The following is a 14493-nucleotide window of genomic DNA, read 5'->3' as shown; positions in this document are numbered from 1 at the left end:
AGACAATAACACATGCTTTTTCATGCCTGAAAATAACTCTGAAGTCAAGCTGCGGCATTAAAGCACAGTTGCAAAATTGTACATCCAATCAGATTAAACCAATAGTGTGCTTAATTTTGTATTTGCTCTGTAACTGAAAGTAAGGGTGTCTTCAACTTTTTGTTTGTTTCTATTCTGGAAATTAAAACAGTTGAATCAGAAATTGATTAAGGAAAAAAGGGCAAATAAATAAATTGTTTTCTGTTCATTCCTTAAGTAATCTGCCTTATCTCTTACTTTTGAGTGGGAGTGGGAAATAGTATTAAAATTTATTCTAGGAAGGGTGACCATGATGACTGCAAAGCTTATCCAGAAGGTTGAAATGTCTATTGGGTTGTATTCCCAGGCTGGCCAGCCTGACTGTCCAGATTGTTTGAAAGCAAACTTCAACTGAGTAAATTTTAAAGATCTTATTGACTTTATTCAGTGATTCATGAATTGGACAACATCCATTCTAGCAGATAGGAAGGAACTCTGAGGAGCTTTATAGGCAGAAAGGATCAGGAACAAGGAAGTTATATTAGTCAAAAAGTAGATTATTGCAAGGTTACTTTTCCCTAAAGGGTAACATGGGTTTATCAGGCAGATTATTTAACTAATGCTGATTGGTGATTCCTGATGGGCTAGTTTAAGTTTTCATATCTGGGAGGGCTGACAATGCATTTAAGTTTGGTAACTTGGGGCTTAGTATAAGTGACTCCATTTTGGGCTTGTTGACTTGTTTTCAACGGGATGGTTGAGTGAGTGCAGGGGCTGCGCTGCCCAACTCTTGCTGAAGAACTTGTGACTGCATTTGACCCAACTGGGGATTCAGGTGGCAGTTTAAAAGCTTTAGGAAATCTGGAAATCCAGTGAAATTTTGTGTTTATCTTTGACACTGTAATGCTTATTTGAGGGTGGGTGGGGCTTTCTCTGGGCTCTTAGGGGGATGACCCATGATGAGGGAGGAACCCCTTGAATTAGCAGCATACAGTTAAGGATAGTTGTCAAGAAGACAAGTAAGAGGGCATAAAAGCATTAGTTGGGCTCCAGGTATTTGCTTAAAGATAAATCCCCAATGGGAAAACTTTTCCTGACAAGCAGAATAGTGTATTTGTTGGGACAATGGGTCAGAATATTTGAAATCAAGGGTGACTCAGAAAACAGAGGCTCATGGGCTACTATACCTATAAACTATGGCCTAAATGTATCTGAAGACCTTTGAATGAAAAATAATAAATGCTACTCACGTATTTTTTTTTAGATTTAATTATTTATTTTAGAAAAGGGGGAAGAGGCAAAAGGAAAAGGAAAGAGAGAAACTCAAGCAGACTCCCTGTTGAGCACAGAGTTCAACATGGGGCTCGATCCCAAGACCGAGATCATGACCTGAGCCAAAACCTAGGCTGACATTCAACTGACTAAGCCACCCAGATGCCCCGAAATGCTATTCATATTATTATTCTTGTTGTTGTATTATAAATAAATGTTAGTGTTTGCATATTTAAATAAGTATTATAAAGTGACTTTTAACCTGAGAATATTTTGGAGGACACAAACCAACTAAAGTTTTCCCCTCCTGTTCATTTTGAAAGGCAGGCGATGTTAATTCTGGGGCATTGATGTTTTACAATGCCTGATCAAGACAAAAAGGTGAAGACCACAGAAAAATCAACTGATAAAAAACAGCAAGGAATCACCACCAGGTAACCCCTTACTGAATCTTTGCTAATTAGTAACTCAGACAGTGGCCAGCAACCTGATTTAATGGCTTTTTGAGAAATAGAGTAGACCCTTGACAATGACTACTCTAGGTTATGGTGTTTACTGAAATGTTTGATCATTTCTAGAGTTCTAAAGGAAATGCTTAGTGTATATAGGTTTCCACCTATAAAATGGGCCTGGGAAGGGGGGCAATGCCATCCGTGGGGATGACGAGTTCGCCTGGAGTCTTCAGTTGCTTGATGTCGTGTTCTTCTTTCTCCTAGGGACTATTCAGATCTTAAAAGACTTCGTTGTCTTTTGAACGTCCAGTCAAGCAAACAACAGGTAATGTTTTCAAAGACTGTGCATGCACTAATGAAAGAGAACTCACATGTTTCCCAAGGGACTTAGCATTTTTATGAACAATAATAGGTATCTGCTTTTCTTAGTTCTTCAATATGTTTCGTCTTTCTTCATCTGGCTGGTTCTCTCATACCTGGTTCAGGTTCTGACAACACTCAGCACTACAGCCTTTTCATTCTCGTCTCATGGCTGGGCCCTGCTTTATTTTCTGCTTATTGCCATGTGTCCTAATTACCAAAGCCCTTCAGTCTAGAAACAGTGTAGTGTTCTGTTGAATGCCCAGTGTTTGACTCTTTGGAGCTTTAGGGAATTTGATTTTTTTCCCAAACACTGATTACTGAGTTTCCTTTCTTCTCCCCTCCACCCCTCCTCATGCTTCCCTGTTCCTACAGTCCTGCTCTTGATGCTTGCTGCACATTTTATCTCACCGAAAGGAGGGGAAAGGAGTAAATTTGGCTGTTTTCATGATAGCATTTTTATATTTTTATTACATGGAGAAAGCATGGTACGTCTGCTAGAATTTATCTTGAAACTTTTCTTTTTGGTTTTGTTTCTGTAAGACTTGGGAGAGTCCTGAGATTCGAGGCATTCATGAAGATTTGGGGAACAGCCCAGCAACGCTAATGCTAATGTTAACAGTAGACACTCATTATCATTAACTGGTAAATGGTAGGGATGCTGGCACCGAAGTCTATTATGCCACACTTGTTTAAATAAATTTGTTTAAGAGATCAAGTGGTGGGAATCCTGATGGATTTTGTTATACCCATCAAACTAATTGAGAGCTACAACATTTTTATCTATTTATTTATAGTCGAGAATGACTTTCTAATGATTTGATGGCACATAAAGGCCATATAATATAGTTCATATTTAGGGAATGTTTACTATGTGTCTGGTACATCACCCTGTTTAGTAACCACATCCCCCACTTTTATAGAGTAGGAAACTGAGGCACAAGGAATTAAGTGACTTTCTCAAGATCATACAGCCAGCCAGCTGATAGCTGGAAAACAGATCTGAACCCAAACACTACATCTTTGCCATATATGCCTCTAGCCACTGAGAAACCTTTTAAATGACTTGGGAAATTAAATTCCAGTTCAAAAAATAGTTGGATAATCCTTGATTCAGAGTTAACATGGTCGTACAATATCTTTTCACCTATCAATCCTTCTTCTCTGTTATTTATTCTATGGCCCCATGAGCAATTTCTTCCCATCCAACTGTGTCGGCAGTCACTCTTGCTCTTCGTCTGTCTCTGCCCTGCTAAAAGAATCTCCCTGGCTTGCTGCTCACAAGCCTTCATGGATAGGTACCCCAAATCACATCCATTCTTTCTTAGAAGGTAAGCAAGGTAACTCAGCATACGGTTTTGGTTGTAGTTCCCATTCTTTCTCACTGTACATCCTAAGAGGTAACCATGATGTCAAAGACTTCTACTGTTTGCTTTTACTATTCCCTTCTCCCGAAAATTTGCCCCTCTCCCATTCCTTACTATAAAATCTCATCTATTTCTAAGACCCAAATTGATTGATATCGCTTCCATAACTTTCCTTTATTTTGCATTCTGGAAGCAATCTTTCTCTTCCCAAAGCAATCTTTCACGGTTGCAGCACTATGTCCTTCCTTGTTTTAGAAATGCTTGTCTACATGTCTTATTTCCAGATGAGATTATGTATTTCCCAATGCCAGCAACTTTGACTTTGCCTCTGGTTTACTGTATCCTCAATTTAGTGAGTTCTTGGTCTGTTTTTGTCAAATTGAATTACAGTTTAAGAATTGAGTTACGTCATGATCATGTATAACTTCATGGCCAGAATAAAAGAAACACCAATGGTGTTGTTTTAAAGATTTATTTATTTATTTATTTAAGAGAGAGAGAGAGAGAGAGAGTGTGCGCAGGCATGAGTAGGGGTGGAGGCAGAGGGAGAGGGAGAGAGAAATCCCAAGCAGACTCTGTGCTGAGTGTGGAGCCTGATGTGGGGCTCGATCACTACCCTGAGATCATGACCTGAGCTGAAACCAAGAGTCAGAAGCTCAATGGACTGAGCCACCCAGGTGCCCCACAAAGGGTGGTTTTTGCCTCTAATTTTCCAACTTTGAAGCTCATGCTGACTAGATCTATTGTGTCTCTTTTCAACACCACTTTCTTGTTAACACCTAGTGGGGTTAACTAAAGTGAATTTAATAGTTCCTCTTTCTTTAACCAATTTTAGAATTTGCAGTTTGTTGTCTGACAAGTTTGCATGGCATAGCTTTTTGTGAAGTCTTTCACATGTATAAAAATGCATATTTGTAATGCTTGAATTATTCAGAAAGTAGGTGGTTCTAAGAAGAAATGAAAATGTCCTCAATGATATGAAGGTCCCAAGGTTCACAGAATTCATTTCTAATTCTGTTTATCAAACCTTAATTCATTTTTAATTTTGAAATAATAAATGTTATTCTGAACACCCTATTCTCCTTTTATTTGAATAGTATGGAGAAGAAAGATATTGGAAAGAATAAATCAAGCATTTATTTATATCTTGCTTGTTCCAGAAAGAATGTAAGGAGGATTTTTCAAAGATACACAAAGTATGACTTTATCATAAATTAAAACTAGGGCCAAAGAAGAAAGAAGAACAAAGGTTGGGGACAAAGTAGAGTGAGGCACACAGAGATGCCATCAAAATATGCAAGTGGGTCACACATTTGGCTCTGAGATTTTTAGCAGTCAATTTGAAAAGAGAAATTTGGGAGTAGGGCTCACTCACCTGAATTTCTGATCTAACAAGATCTGGCCTGTTATTTGCAAATGGACCAAAATGGCCAATTATTCGGTTGCAGAGGAAATTTACTTTGTGGTTTCAGCAGAGAATCGCAAAGAACTGAATGTCCTTTATCTGAATCTCTAATGAGCCAAGCCACTTCTCTATTGTTTCCTTGTGTTCCAATGTTCTACTTTCTTTCTTTGTCTTGACTGCTCTATCTCTGTGTGCCTTGTTTAACCACATTAGAGCTTGCTGTTCTGTTGGACAGTCCCACAGTGGGACAGAACACTGAGGGGGCAAGGTTAGAATAACCATAACCCAGTAAAGACAAATAATGCAAGGAAAGGAATTGCCCCAGGGTTGTTGAAGCAAAGTGAAATTACAAAGTTGGTTGGAGATTTCACCAGAGGTTTCCACAAATCTTGAAGTAATCTGCCAAAAGCTGGAATTCAGATTTCTTCCCCTACATTCAAAGTCACAGGAAGCTGAGAAGTTGGTTCGCAATAAGTAAAAAAGGTAGAAGAAAGAACAAATGAATTCATTATAGACCAATTAATGATCTTGAAATGAAAGAGGTTTTGATAAATACTGTGGAAAGAAAAGGCATAAGGCACAGTTCCTGTGTTCTGAGGGATGAGGTATGGGAAAGGCAGTCATAGCACATGAGAAGGCAAGACATGAGTCCTGCATGAATGGTACAGACAGTGGGTGTATGGATTTTGACAGGCATAAGGAGTCCACTTTTAGTTCAAATCACAGGAAGGAGATGGTTCTTGGAAAATGGGCCGGTTTTGCATCAGTGGAATTGGTGGAAAGGCATCCATCAGTGAAGTGAGTAAAATAATCAGATATCTGAAGAAAGGAAAATAACAAGCATTTAAGTAAAATGGTGACAAGGCGTTCCTGTTGGAAGTAGTCATACCTAGAGCTAGATGACATTGTGCAGTGTCTGAAGGCCCATCTACACATTTTGTATTTGATCCTATAAGCAATAGGGAATGTTGACATTTCCAATCAGAAGTGACACAGTCACATTTTTAGGAAAGTCCTGCGTTTCAATCTGTAAGTCTCTTCACTTTCTGCGCATACTATTCAAGCTACTCAGGTGCCTCTCACTTTCTAGAGCACACATCGCTGTCCTCTGTCTTCCAGCCCGTAAAAGTCTGTCTGGAGTACTCTGAAATACTCTTGGCATCCTGGTCCATGGCCCGCCCTGTCTCTCCTTTACTTTCTACTGCAACAAACACTTGTTCACTCATCTTGCAGCCTGTTCTCATGCTGGTTTACCCCTCCCCCACCCCATGGGACTCTGAACTCCTTGAAGGCAGAGGCCGTGGTTGTCCTGCTTCCTATATGCCCAGTGCCTCATCACACTTCTGACAAATTATGTGTCTGCAACAAAAGTGTGGAGTGGATGGACGCATCTAGAAGTGGTGAACAAGGTAACAGTTTAGGAAAGAGACAGAGGATAAAGTAAGCGTTCATTCAAGTTTCCCCTTTGAGTCCATACTGTGTGCCAGGCTCTGTGAGAGGTGCTAAGAACACAAAGATAGACAGATAGGATGCTGCCCTCAGGGTGGCCATGTTCAAAGGGAAGAGGCCGATGTGTAAACTAGACAGGTGTGGTAAGTGCTGTAAGAGAGGTCAGCGTAGTAATGCCACCAGGAAGGGAGGGAACCGGTGTGCCAAGAAGGCTGGGGCAGGTGCTCAGCAGGAGGCTGTTTGAGCTGAGCCCCGAAACATGATCGGGAGTCGCCGTCTACCACACACGCCCAGGCGTGGAGTGGTCAAACACTGCAGTAGTTTCCGGGACAAGTGACCAATTCAATGCAGCCAGAACTTGGGGCCCAGTTTTATATCTGCCTGACCTGTTTGGTTTATTCATTTATTAATTTATATTATAGAGACTAGTGGATTCTTATTTTAGTCCGTGGTGGATTTCTTATCAAATCCTGCACAGCAAATCATTCTAAAATTTAGTGGTTTAAAGCAACAATGATCATTTACTGTCTCTCACCCATTTCCTGGGTCATGAATTCAGAGCAGTTGGCCTGGAGGGTTCTGGTTCAGGTCCCCGATGGGGTTGCTGCTAAGTGCTGTGATCCTCTCAACACCAACCAGGGCTGGCAAGTGGGCGCTGTTTGTGGGTGAGAGGCCTCTCCTCAGGGTTGTTTGTCCTCACAGCATGAAGTCTGGGGATTCCCCCAGAACTAACCCCTCTACACATTTACAGAAACAGTTTAGTCCTTTCAAATATTGTGCAAAGAGATGACGCTGGACTGGAGGACAGGAACAGAGCACAGGGAGAGATTTTCATCTCAGCATGAAAAAAACCTTGGGCAAGAGTAGAACTCTGAAAAGCAAGAGGACTGACTCAGGATAGTGTTTCTCAGCACTAGAGATACATGCTCAGATGGTGGAGGACTGAGGATGTTGGAGAGGGAGGCAGGTTGCCTGGATTTGAATACGAGCTCTGCCCCTTGCTAGCTAGGTGACCCTTAGGCAAGTCACTCACCCCCTGTGTGCCTTAGTTTTCTCATCTAGAAAATGGTATTTATCTCATAGGGTTGTAATAAGGATTAAATATATTTAATACTTGCAGAGCACTTTGAACAGTGCCTGGCATGTGGTGAGCGCCATGTAAGTATCATCTATGATGATGGCGGTCATGAAGATGAATGATGGTTGGGTCCTGTGCCTTTTGAATAGGTTTTCAAATCCAAGTGCCTGCAAATACGTCACTCATGGGAAAGGACAGGACACATTGTAAAATGATCTCTGTCAATTTGTGTTATGGGAATTTATTATGTCCAAAGTTTCAGATGTTGGGTTGCCCAGAATAATCTGTCAAATGTAGTATGCTTTGGAAGAACTAATGGCTTAATGTGAAGATATCTGTAAGGGGAGGCTCACATGGATACCCTGATGGTGACAATCCCAGGGGGTGAGCGGTATCATCCAGGTTTCACTGGACCTCCTACAGTAGATGTTGAAGAATACGGAGGGCCTGAGGAATTGGGGAGGCAAGGGAAAAGGCTCTGGGTATTGAATTGGACTCTGAACTCACATTGTTTTTGTCAGAAGAGGGCTGGTTGCTTCAAGGTTCCTTCTATTAAGTTCATGGTCTTTGCAACTATAGCTGCCAAGTCCATCTTACCTACTGAGTCTCCATGAGTTGATTCCCAATTCTGGCTGCCTGTTCTGCCGGCAAAGGGAATGGCTGTAGGCTGTGGCAGCTTTCCACCCCTCTTCCCTGAGTGGACTGGACCATTTTTCTCTGTGCTGACCACTTCCGTCTTGTGATCAGTATTCTGGGAGTTGTGGTAATGGCAGGGGGTTTGAAATACCTTGGACCCGGAAAATCCACTTCCTGTTTGCTACATAGTGATGTTTCCTGTGTAACACAGGAATATTTGCTCATTGCTGTGACTTCATGGCCAATATCATTTGGGTTATCACATCCAGGGGTCATCTAATTTGTAAGGACACATTTTAGTTGGTTAACCAATTCATCTGTATAGGGGAAATAATCATGAGGATTAAAAGAGTATTTATAAAGCACTCAGAAACTATGCCAGGCACATAGCAAATGCTTTATAAATACTAACTCACTTAGTTTTCGTAATAACTCTGTACACAATTATTATTATTATTTCCATTTCAATGACGTGGAAACTAATCCACAGGGAGATTAGTAACATTTCCAAGATCATTCAGCTACCTCTTGGTAGTTTTAAACCAGGGCATCTGGCCTAGAGTTAGTTCTCTCAGCCAATAAGCCTTACTCTCTCCAGTGCCCATGGCCCGTTGTCTTGTGGTGGTTGTGGATTGATTGGCCCACTCTACTGAGATAGAAAGGTAGTTTAACAGGATGAAAGATTTATTATTAATGTTTTGAGAATGCAGCTGTGCTGGCATATGATGAAGAAGGATTTTTTTTTTTTTTGCTAGCCATTAAACAATGTCATTATTATAATGCATCTTTTTATAAGCTGACTGCCTAATGGGAAGTCAGACATACTCTTTTTGGAAAGGGAAATGATGTCTTTATGTGGATTAGTGTCAAATATTTTGGCAGAATAAGGTAAGTACAACATATAGTAGTTTTATTTGATAAATATATAGAATGGAAAAGTGGACCCTTTATTTATTTCTATTGTGTTCTATTTACCTCATCTGTAATAATTTCACTAACTATAGAATATCCTTCATTCGTACTTTGGAAAGAATAAGGTATTTGTTTGCACTGTGCTCAGCTTTACCATGGTACAAAAAACCAGTCCTCAAGGTTGTCCCAATTATAGGTGCATACTGGTAGATGAAACTATTTTAACACCGATAACTTACAATTTATTATATAAATAATTACAGGTTCATATTGTAAGTGGGGGGCATACTTGAGTTGTTATAGTTAATTTAAGCAAATTTTTTCTTTTCTTTTTCTTTTTTTTAAGCAAATTTTTACTTTTCTTTTGGTGAATTCATGACTTTTATAAATGTGATTGACTAATCAAGGTGTTCAGACTGATTAAAAAGAATAAAATCTCCTTTACCTTTATGTCCCTAACACCTGGCAAGCAGTGTGTATGATTGGCAAATGTTGAAGAACGATGACTTGGTCTCAGTTTGGGGTTTCACACTCTACCAGAGAGTTCTAGCTGGATCTGGAAACTCTCTATTATGGTGGCACATTCGAATGACCCAAGAAGCTTCAAAAACTCCTAATGCTCAGGCCTGACTGTGTTCAAAGTGCTTCTCATCTTGAGCTGCCATTATAATCCAAGGGAGACTGAAAATACATAAATAACTGTAAGATATGGCAGGTGGTGTTACAAGCTATGAAGAAAAATAAAGCAGCGTAAGGTAGAGAGAATAAATGTTTAAGTCAAAGATGTTTGAATCTTGGGAAACTACATTTGGCTTGGCTCTCATGTTAATTATTGGTTTGGGAAAAAACTCATTCCCTTCATTTGGCCTCCATCTACCCCTTCCCCCCATTTTGTTACTTTCTTTATTTTTATCCTCATGAGTCCTGTGCTTCTATTTCTATAGCTTCCAGCCATTAACTTTGATAGTGCCCAGAATAGCATGACGAAGACTGAGCACGTCATCAAGGTGGGTGGACACAGAGCCCGAGGTCAGTGGCATGAGTCCACAGAAGCAGTTGAACTGGAAAATTTTAGGTAAGAATCCAGTATCTCCCTTGCCTTCAGCAACCTATTCTAATTAGCCTCAAACTTTGTCACAGGAGCTAAAATTTAAAGCTGTCTAAAAATTTACCACGGGGATTCCTAACTTAAATCATTTTAGTTCATGCTTAAATCATTCCCAGAAGTAGTGCATAAATATAGCTTAATGGCTGCATCTGGAACCGACCTGGGAGTTTCAGGACACTTGCTGAGATACTTTTGGCATTTGGTCCATGAGAAAGTGGTTTCAGGTTGTTGAGCTGGCCTGGTTGATTCCAGGCTTTGTCTTCAGCTTTTGGTCTGCCCATACCTTGCCAGCACTGAAGAGGCATAAAAGAAGCCATTGCTGTGAGCAGATGTGGTGGCTAAGGACTGTGGTTGTCAAAGCAATTGACGTTTTCAGTTGAAGGGATTGCACCTCACCTTTAACATGGAAACCGTCAATCCATGCTCCTCTCTCCTATTGCCATTTAGACCTCCTAGAAATTGCAAGTTCTGTGGGCCACTCCCCTTCCAGGAGCTGGTTCACTCAGTTTTACAGTGTGCTGACATCATTTGGCACTAAGTGCCATGTAAATAATGAATGGCATGAAATAACAAGATGAATATTCTAGAATGATCATTTATTTATTTGTCCTAGATTTTTGTCTCCCTGTCATTTTATGACAATGAATTTAATATTCCACAAAATCACATGACATTACACAGTTTGTATTTAGTGAGGAACATTAAATTCCCTAAAAATTCTTACATATTAAGTCTACTAGATACTAAGAATGCATTACAGCGCTCGCCTGGCTAGGGTAGGGGCATGCTCACTGTCCAAGGACATCTGAAAGACTGCAAAGGCAGAACAGTACAAATGATGATATAAGGCCGTAGAACTTGCTTTGAGGTGATATATTCATGTAATTCCAGCTTATTTGGCCTGGATCTTAAACCTGGTCTATTTTCATATGCACAAAAATAGTATATCCTATATTTTATAGCAATGTCACCATTTTGTGCATTATCTCTTATCTTCTCCCAGTTTTAAAGTGGACTGTTTTGCGGTATTTATAACCTCTTTAATTGGCTGTAATCAGAAGAAAGAAGCTGAAGATGGGATGCCTCCAGACTTTGTTAAACACACATATACACACACAGACACATACCCATACACAGCAAACGATCAGCAACCACAGAAACTTTTCACGGCTGGAGGGGTGTAGGCTGTGTTTGATGAATCCATATTACCTACAGGGAAATATGTATGGTAAGTGCTGGTGTTAATGGCTATAGCAGCCAGTGGGGTTGTGGGTGGAAAAACGAAGGGAAGAATTGCGTACTGCCTCATGCACAGCGTCTAGATAATATGTTCTCATCATTCTTTCTCTTTGTATCCCCTTTTCCACCCCCTGAACAAGTTTAGCTATGAAGTGTTTATGAGGCATAATTTAGTGACTTGGTGAAATGAAGTATGTACGCTCGATCAGAATCTTTATTATTATTTATAATTGACTTTCTAGTTCCTTTTTTAACAGTCGATATGTACCTTCAGCAATATGTTAAATCCCGAGAATCCTTCAATGTCTGCGTGAATACGGATGATCTGTGCCTGCATTAGGAGCTCTGAGGCAGCCTAAAAAATTTCTGTTACAAAATGCTTTTCTGTTTGTTCCATATCAGCATAAACTACAAGAATGAGAGAAACTTCAGCAAACATCCCCAGCATAAACTATTTCAGGAGATCTTTACAGCCTTGGTGAAAAACAGACTCATCTGCAGGTAAGATTCTTCCAGAAAAGACCAACAATTTACCCAAGAATGGCATATTCCTAGCATATGGTTTGAAGCAGTTTATGAGATTGAACACATCATACTTGAAAGATAAAATAGAGCAAATATCATTTAGCAGGAAGCAGATGAATAGGCACTGCAGGCGATCTCATTCAAGTTACTCTGGTTAAGTACTGCATTTAGCCAAATGTTATAACAGATAAGGTAAAATGGCATAACCCATGTTATACTGTTTTTCTTATTTTTCTCACTTTGAATTTGGATACTCGGGAGGAGTTTATTGCCGGGGTCCTTATGAAACAGACATTGGGTAACCCCATGGCCAGCATCCTCCTGCGTCACTTCTGTGGTTGATACAAGGACTGATTAAATGGGCTGCCCCAGCCTTGACCCTGGGGAAAGGATGAATGTGTAACCTCCAGTCACGGCCCAGTGATGATGTTTCTTCTCAGGACCAAGTCAGATGTTCTCTCCATTACTCTTCCTTGTCTTAACACAGGTGCAGTGTTGGGACCATAGAGAAGGATTAGCAAGACCTCTAGATTCTGTCTCACAAACATCAGGGATTTTCAGTGAGCCATTGACTAGTGTTGAATTGCAGTCAGGACTAAATTTTCTATCCGTTTGGGCTGCTTGAAGTGTGAGCTGGTGATTCTATTGCTAGATATGAAGGTGGCTCCTGGCACTGTGTCATGGTGGGACCTTGCCTTCTATTCTTCCCTGGAGGCCCAGGCTCTCTCCCCCAAGTATCAGCTGAGAAGATGCCTATAAAGAACCTTGAATCTCCCCCATTGCTGTGGGACTTGATTGAGATACCTGAATTCTGCCCCAGCGAGATGGGAAAAAATTACTCCTATTCTGGAAAATAGGACAAATACTAATAATTTAATGCCTGGACCAAGTGACTCGGTCCAGTGCAATAGCTGACTTTAAGTAGAACAGTATGGTGGTGGGTCCTCCATGATGAATCAGCTACTAAATATGCCCACCTAAGTGGTGGTCTAATGATTTGATCTTTTGCAGGGGGGTTATTTAGTATTATGTTTTTAAGTATTGGATAGTGGCTGCCAAATACATTGGTTTAGTTTAAAGCAATTCAGGATTGGGACTGCATCTGTTATGCCTTTGTACTTGATTTAGGCAGAGGATTATTAGACTGGCTCAGATAATACAAAAAACCTAAAATCTTTATCATGGTAATGGAATTGGATCCCTGCTCAGTTCTTGACAATATACTCAAAGATTGTTGAAAGATTAATGAACGCTACTACAAAGGACATGAAGTTGTCCTGGACTGTTTTCTTCTTGAGCTTAAACAGAGTAGAACAATGGGTAGCAGCAGAATAATTATGCCTGAAATGGTATTAGGAAATGATGTTCTTTAACTTGTTTTGAAGACGACTATCACGGACTCTTCAAGAGAGGTCCAGTAGACCATTTATCAGGTCAGTACTTTGAGGAAGGCAGAATATTTCCTATATTAAAGATGTGAGAGATGTCACTGTGTCCGCAGTCGGAGGGCACTAGATGCAGAAATTGTTAGGGAAACTAATCGGGCAAGGGTTGGCATCCAACAGTCGAAAAGATCTTAACAATTCTGAAGTTAAGAGATCCCTTGTCAGGACCTTTTCAAATTCTTAGTGATTAATGAGGCATCTTAGATTGGATGGAATTACTGACTTGCAACATGAGTAGTCCCTGGAAATCTTCAAACTAGGAAGAGATGATTATAGCTGTCTTTGCTTTCATAGTACGAGAAGGAACTTAGGAATGTTGAACATCAAGGGCATCCTTTTATGTCATCCTTTGGCTGCTGACAGATTGTTACGTTCAGTTCTATTCTAAAAGCAGGGTTGGGTCAAAATGGCTTAAGTGTAAAGGTCTTCCATTGTTTCTCACCCCATATGACCTTGCTAAGATAGCCAGATTTACCTTTTCTCCTCCTTTTCCCTCTAAATTTAGACTTATAGAAGAATTACATCTCAGGGCCTTTGCTGGTATAGCTTCCTGTCCTTTTCTTCGCAAACATCAGATTTAATGTTGGCTGGAAAGCTTGGATTCGATTCAATAAATAAATTTTTGAATATCTACTGTGTGCAGAGAAGAGAGGGAATAAACAGTGGGGAAGGAAGAGAGGGTGAAAATACAAAGATGACTAGGACACATGATCCCTTTCTTCTAGGGACTCAGCATCTAGTCTGGTCAGCAAAATATTTACCCACTATCCCAATACAAGGGAAAATATGGTGGATATAAACTATTTATTTATATTATGACAACTAAATACTGGGGGAGGTGGAAGGACCGTGGACTTTGGTCTTCGGTCCAGTTCAGGCTGTAGACAAGATTGGACATATTCAGGATGCTATGCCATTCAGGTTTACCCTGAGGATATGGCTGAGTGGGAATTTTGTCTCATGTGTAGAGTGTGAGCCCTTCCAAGTCCTAAGTCGGTTTATGCCCGAGTGATGCTGTTCTTTTTCTTGATCTATTTCATTCTCCCCAACTGCAATCTTCCCCTAAACCACACTTCTGGATACCTCCTTTCTGGGTGCTTTTCCTAAGATTGACCTGTGATTACTCCCTTGTTCTCAGAACTGAAATTGCCAGGTGGCATCTGAAATGAGACAGGACTTGTTAATCCAGGGTCAGATAAGGTGATGCTGTAAGCACTGCAAACACCT

The 14493-nt window shown here is 40.4% G+C and overlaps 1 protein-coding gene across 8 annotated transcripts in view; it reads left to right on the top strand.

Annotated features, from left to right (window-relative positions):
* The window catches only part of NEK10 (NIMA related kinase 10), a 235895-nt gene that overhangs the window by 16612 nt on the left and 204790 nt on the right, over positions 1–14493 (top strand). For 7 of the 8 annotated variants that reach the window (XR_004626025.1, XR_004626022.1, XR_004626024.1 and 4 more), the window contains exons 2-5: positions 1614–1724; positions 2007–2067; positions 9894–10024; positions 11699–11797. Coding sequence is in view for 3 of the 8 variants with exons in the window: in XM_019796374.2 (XP_019651933.1) it covers positions 1651–1724; positions 2007–2067; positions 9894–10024; positions 11699–11797 (365 nt within the window). In the remaining 5 variants the exon portion in view is untranslated. Of the gene's footprint in view, positions 1–1613; positions 1725–2006; positions 2068–9893; positions 10025–11698; positions 11798–14493 lie in introns of those variants that run through there. The other variant, XM_019796375.2, reaches the window with a different exon arrangement.

The sequence above is a fragment of the Ailuropoda melanoleuca genome, chromosome 6 (assembly GCF_002007445.2).
Source record: "Ailuropoda melanoleuca isolate Jingjing chromosome 6, ASM200744v2, whole genome shotgun sequence".
Classification (NCBI taxonomy): Eukaryota; Metazoa; Chordata; class Mammalia; order Carnivora; family Ursidae; genus Ailuropoda; species Ailuropoda melanoleuca.
The sequence above is the reverse complement of the archived record's forward strand: the minus strand, read 5'-3'. Positions and strand labels throughout refer to the sequence as shown.